Source organism: Montipora foliosa, chromosome 13 (genome assembly GCF_036669935.1).
Source record: "Montipora foliosa isolate CH-2021 chromosome 13, ASM3666993v2, whole genome shotgun sequence".
Taxonomy (NCBI): domain Eukaryota; kingdom Metazoa; phylum Cnidaria; class Anthozoa; order Scleractinia; family Acroporidae; genus Montipora; species Montipora foliosa.
The window spans coordinates 17,657,861-17,664,528 of record NC_090881.1 but is presented as its reverse complement, the minus strand read 5'-3'; the positions used below and the strand labels follow the sequence as shown (position 1 = coordinate 17,664,528).

At 40.8% G+C, this 6,668-nt stretch overlaps 1 protein-coding gene across 1 annotated transcript in view; it reads right to left on the bottom strand.

Moving 5' to 3' along the window:
- The window catches only part of LOC137982518 (uncharacterized), an 81,844-nt gene that overhangs the window by 34,984 nt on the left and 40,192 nt on the right, over positions 1-6,668 (bottom strand). Inside the window, exon 19 of the mRNA XM_068829626.1 lies at positions 3,209-3,517. Coding sequence (XP_068685727.1) covers positions 3,209-3,517 — 309 coding nt within the window. The remainder of the gene's footprint in view (positions 1-3,208; positions 3,518-6,668) is intronic.

Sequence of the window (6,668 nt, the reverse complement as noted above, 5' to 3'; positions counted from 1 at the left end):
GCAAAAATCGCCGCAAAAATCGCCTGTGTAAACGGGCCTTTAGGCTTTTCTGGCCTAACAACCACAACAATATACCCCTCATAAAACAGAAGCATCGGACCGAAAATGCTATTAACGCTAACAAATGCGAACTCAGCAAGGTATATATTTTGTTAGCTTGCTTTATGCAAAACAAGAACATAATTCTAAAAGCTTATTCTACGCAAAAAGTAGGTTCTGGACGTAATTTTGAGAGTGGAAATCAAGGTTACGCGGCAGACGGCAAATACAAACTCACGATTTAATTAAGTTAACACACCAGAAAGACGCTAACCTCATTTTGACAAGACAATGCTTTACTATTGCCATAAAAACTATCCAGTTAAGCTCGCATATCATAAAACATGATGAATTCATAAAGGCCACCTTTTCTAGCGAACAATTCTTTGAAACAAACAACATATTTGCTATTAGAGGCAAAAACCCCTTCTATTTCATTACGTGCGTGAAGAGAAGAAACTCAATCATGTCAAATATGCGCAATATTGCAACAAACTAAATTTCAGGACCAAACCGTTTCCATGAAGAACCTTTTCCTTGAATAATGAAGCACAAAATACACGACAAGCTTTCTTTCAAATAATTCTTGGCTGTTACATTTCCAATTATTTTTTTTACCTGAAGACTGTGCAGAGTTGATCACAGATCCACGTCAGGTGTTCGATCGTTCAATCGTTCTCTGTCTTTGTTGAACCCATAAGTTACCAGAGAATTTCCCATTTGGTTTCAGTGTTCTACATAACAGCACACTTGGTTAAATATTATTTTAGAAATACAGCTCACTTTGATTTCGGCTCGACGGGCGATAGATTGTTGTTGAAGTCCATTACTCGTCGCTTTTGAGATTCCAGGTGTTGGTTTTTCACCGCCTGCCTGGTTTATCCATAAGGGTATATTTTATTTAAGGACCCACTAAAACGCCATTCGCGTTACATGACTTTCGACGCCATTGCAGGCTAAGTTAATGATTCTCCTGTGTCCACCAGAGAAATCTACGCATTTCCTCTACCCTCTCGATCCTAAGAAAATACGCGCAGAAGGCTCTATGCACAAAGACACCACTTACCAGGGGAGTAACAGCCAAGACTTTTACCGACACGAAAAAAAAAAAGAAAACAAACAAATCCCACCCACTTTCCGACTGGAATTGCCATACTGGCAACCCAGTAAATACACAACGCGTGGCTTTCTGTTTTCTGTGTTTTTTTCAATGTTTACTTCGGGTGCGCGCTGATTGGCTAATTTTTGACAGCTCTCTCAGCGTGACATCAGGAGGCGGCATTCAAAATTCAAAGGGATGCGTGCAGGCTCTCCTTCTCTCCCACCGAAGAGAGAGAGAGCCTGCTCGCAGGCTAGCCTGTATGAGAACATTGTAGATCAAGAAAGAGAGCAAGACAGAGAACACTGTAGAACACAGAGAGTCAACAAATTGAGTGTTGGAGTTACTTCCCCTCTCCCCCAGGAAGTCTTCTTCCAACAAACGTTTAACCAACAATGCTCTCTCAATTAATATCAACGACCACAAAAATAACTTTTAATAAACATTTAAAGAATTTACTTTAATAACAAAAAATACCAATGGAAAACGAGCAAAACTTAGATCGTGGGTTCAATTCCCACCCTGGTCAGAGTTTTTCTCTGTCCTTGTGTGGGCCCATTTCCATTAGTAGGGCTAACGCTCACATGGTTCATATGGGGTACAAAACTAGCACTTCACATTACACTCTAATCAGTTAAGGCTGTTAAAACTTAAAAAAAGGTTTTGAGAAGTCAAACTATTGTTCTGAAGAATTGAATTTTTAAATAGCAAAATTACTGCTCTTCGCCATTTCCATAGTCCAAAGTGGGCTAAAGCTAAAAGGCTCCAAGCACTGAAAAATATTTCACCCACCTGTCCAATATTATACAAGTAAACTAAAAAAATAATCCGATCAAACGATCTCCGCACTTGCACAGTTCAGTGAAAGTCTCCCTGGATAAGGATGTCCAGATTTTCACGCGGCTGCAAAAATCGTAAAAGCTGAAAAGAAGAAGACGAGTCCCCAACTAGGACTCGTGGTTTTTGTGAAATTTACGAATTTGCCGTGAAATCGCCAAATTTGTAAAAGCTGAAAAGATGAATAACACAAGTCGCCGAAAGAATCATGATTTTGGCAATTTTTTGCACAATTTGCGTAAATCGCTAATATATCGTGCATAATGCATAGCCAATACGTAATGCATAGCCAATGCATAATGCATAGCCAATACTGCATAGCATAATGCATAGCCAATACAAAATGCATGGCCAATGCATAATGCATAGCCAATGCATAATGCATAGCCAATACATGTACTTCAGAACTGGCCCCAGTTGTTCAAACGATGGAGAGCGCTATCCACGGGATAAATCACTATCCAGTGGATAAACACTAGCAAAACCAATTGAGTTATCCAGTGGATAGCGCAATCCATCGTTCAAACTACTGGGGCCTGGGGCCCGTTTCTCGAAAGTCCCGAAAACTTTTCGGGCCCGAAAAGCCATCTGTGAAATTGCCAACCGCTTGTTTTGGAAAGCTGATCTTTTAACATGTTTTCAAGGTAACAAAAAGAAAAATAACTGTGAAGTTTGACGAATTAAATCCTCTCCGTTCTTGAGTTACAAAGGGAATTGTGACACCCGAAAATGGCCCGTAAAGTTTCGGGACTTTTGAGAAACGACCCCCTGGACTCGTTCAAAAGCAACAGGCTATAAACCATACTGATACTTGTCCCTATCTTTTCAGTTTTTTTTCGGTTTTTGCCATTTTTCGCTAAATTCGCAGTTTTCCACAACTGCGTGCAAACCTGGACATACTACCTCGGATAAAGCACCCTAGACCCTCTGATACTGACGTGCACCGACCTCAAACAGAGCCTCATGACCTTAAAGCGATGAACTCTGATTCAGAGCTGGGCTTTCTTAGTTTAAAATTTTTCTGATTTAGATGTAATATAGCTAGCGCGTTTTCCCGCGCGTGCAGCCTCGATCTTATTTTTGTCCATATTTGGGCATAAAATTGGTGCCCAAAGATCCCCAGCTTTGCTCTAAAGAAAAGAGTTGCAAGTTACACGCACGCTTCAAGGTTATGTGCTTCTGCTTCAATTAATTGCCTAAACAAAGCTGGCGTAAACTTGGACTGTGTCATACCTTAATTTCTTTAGGATCTAGGTCGTTCGGTGGAGTCCAATGAACCGTCATGTTGTAATTTTCAACAGAGGCTTTCAAATTCTGCACTCTCCCAATGTAAAAACCGATTGCCAATGAAGCAGTGGCGTTCTTTCCCACATTTGAAAGGGCTGTTTCTGCGTGGACACTGAAAAAATACGTTCGGCCTCGATACAACCTATTTAATGTGTAATTTGTTGTCGTCCCCGGCAGCCTAGTAACGCCACTTCTACTGTACCAATAATAGCTCGAGTGGCACCGTGGACAATTCCAATATAACTTGTACTGGACCTTAAAGAGAGGGAAGACAAAAAACAAACAAGCGCATCAGCATGTTGCAATGCCAAGGAGGGAAGTTCCCAAGAAAGAGAGGGTGTATCCAAAGGTTCCTTAGTCCTCGTTTCCAGAGAGTTTGGCCCATTTTACAGCATCGATCTATCAGTTTTTGAATGAAACTTATGGATCTATTCTTCCATTCACAGCAATTTAGAACAATTCAGGGCCCGGTTGTTCGAAAGCCGATTACCGTAATTATTCGGCTACAAGCCGAGCTCGGCTATAAGCCGAGACCCCAAAATTCTAACGGAAAAAATAAACTTGATTGGCACGAATTGTAAATGCATAATACTCGGCTATAAGCCGAGACCCATTTTAGGTCTTGATGTGTATTATCGAGTATGGAATTTTTGTAATTTAAAATACAAATTGACATTGACTGAAAAATTATACTCGAAGCAATCAAATGAACACGAAAGATAAGAAACAAACAAGTGACGTGATCGTGATGTGACGAATATTATTAAACAATTACTGACCTCACAGGAAACATGTCTTAGTACAAGCGAAGCGTTTTATAAAAAGTTATTCAACTGGAAACCTTAGAACCCCGCCTTTAAACTTAAAATAGTCGCCGAAGCAGAAGCTGTAGAAAATAACTCCGAGATCGCCGGAGAGTACGTCATCAGCGAGTCGATGGTTCCGTCGCTGGAGGAAAGATAAGGCAAATCTGTTCAACGGGGAGCTTACCGGGGAGTGTATCCCGAGGTCGATCAACGACCTTTGGCGTGGTTTTCAGAGCAAAGAATTCAAGGTAAGATTTTCCCTTTAATGCGTACGGTTTTTTTGCTTGGAAAATGTCGCTACAAGAAGAAATCCACGTGCGTTTTTGTCTCAAGTTTGCTATGGTGTCATGTGACAAGCTTGTTTACACGATCTGTGATAGTGCAATCTCATTCCCAGACTCCTCGTTCCTTCGATGGGTAAACCAGGCTTGGCGCGATATTCGCGAGGAGATGGTGAGGCGTTCGTTGAAGACTTGTGGCACCTCTATAACGCACTCGACGGCACAGAAGACAATGCAGTCTTCGACGAGAATATTCCAGTACAAAAAAAAAAGTGAAGACGATGAAATGGACGATGAATTCGAGACAGACAGCGAGGAAGAAGACGAGCAATAAGATCGATCCCGAGCCACCAAGTAATAAAAGTCCACATTACACCAACAACAACTTCTCTTCATTTTACAAGTAATTTAGTTCGGCTTGTAAGTGAATACACGTTCATTTGTTACTGTTTTAATTTGCTGAGAAAATTCTTTTCTCAAAAATACTCGGCTATAAGCCGAGACCCCTTCTACGGCTTCAAATTTGCCCAAATTGAGTGAGGATTTGTGTAACTTAATGCAGGATTAGCATAAACTTTTGTTTCATGTTTTCAACTTTTTGGTGAAAGTTTCTTCGCTTCTTTTGTTTTTCAAGATTGCCTTCGTCTATTATAAAGTTTTGCCGAATACCAGCGTTGAACAGCATTTGGAAGTAGAGAAATAAACTCCTTGGTTAATTTTTTAATCTGGGATTAGCGTTAATTGGCTTTTGAACAACCGGGCCCAGCCGGTCGAAGCGTCACAGGTATCATTCAGGAAGCTTACCTGAAGTACGAGCCCTTATGTCCAGAGATACCCCTAATTAGATGCACGTGGATTTTAATAAGCGTCACTACGTGTCCCCTTTTTCTTCTTCCCAACTTTAACATCACTCGTGTCTCGGAATACAGACAGTTCACGTTACAAAGTGTCCCCAAATGCTGCTCGTCAAGTAAAGAAAAACAGCTGCATTTACACTAGAGCTAGTTTCAATCGAGTGTCTTAAAACCATAACCAAAGTAATTACTTTGGCCAATCAAAAAGGACGGAGACAATCCAGTAAACCAATCAAAACACGAAGTAATAACACGTAGCCGACACAAAGCGCGGGAAAATGTGCACGCGCGAGCCACGATTGGTTTTGGTCTCACTTTTGATTGGTTGAAAAAGTGGCGCGAGAACTTTGAACCAATCACTGAGTGAAGTAATGCAAAACCAAAGCAATTCGCTAATTACTTTCGACACTCAAGTGAAAACCGCTCTAAGCTAAAAATAACGCTAACCTTTCCCCTTACCTTATTGTTGAAAATAGGTAGCAAATGCTTAGACTTAAAGACACCCTTCGTGTTGGATGTCAAAATTGGGCCTGTATCAAATAAGCTGTATTTGTGGACATTGGTGGAGAATAAATACGTCTTATTCGACGGTTTAACATACTATACGCGCGGATGAGGTATGAGCAAGACGTCCGCGAGTATTATATGTTAAACTATCGAATAGGAGATTTATTATTCCACTACAAAAAGGTGTTATTTTCCTTCAATTTTACTTGGTAAGACTGTTTTCAAAAAAATGCATCATCTGTCCTTCAGGCCCGGGTTGGGCGAAGCATGGTTAGCGGTAACCAGCGATAAATACCATGGAAACCTATAGCCGGGTTTCGATACCTCTTAACCAACGGTTAGCGCTTACCAGGCTTCGAGCAACCGGCCCCAGGGAGCTTGCGAACGATGTAAACAGCACAAAAAGTCAGCAAAACGTGCTTTATTTGATTGCATAAGCGAAATGACGAGTGATAAGCGATGACAAGCTAAATTTTTAGGCTTTGCATCGTGTTGAAAACAGTTTCTTTCATTGAAAAACTCCCGTTCCGAGCGTATTTGCTCTGTTCTAAACCGGTCAAACAGGGACACTACAGTGTATTATCATCTCATATTTTGCGCGTTCTCTTGACCTAATATGGTAAAATGGCGTAATAGTGGAATAATAATACACGGGAATATACAAAGTGTCAGAGAGATTTAGGCTCGCGTTTTACAGTAAACGACAAACGTCAGCTTGAAACTCATTTCTTGCCCGTGAGGTACAGAAAATCGAGCAACTTTTCAAATGAAAGAATATAATTTTCATGTTTTAACGAAAAGCAACAGCCTCCCAACTGCTTGACTTTGTCGCGAAAACATAATTCTAAATTCCTCCACTTTCTCTTACTGTAATCAGTTAATAGGCTGATTTAGCAACAGAACGGGAACGACAGTGGTGACGGCGCGCGCAGAAAAAACACCAATGAGAATTCAGAAT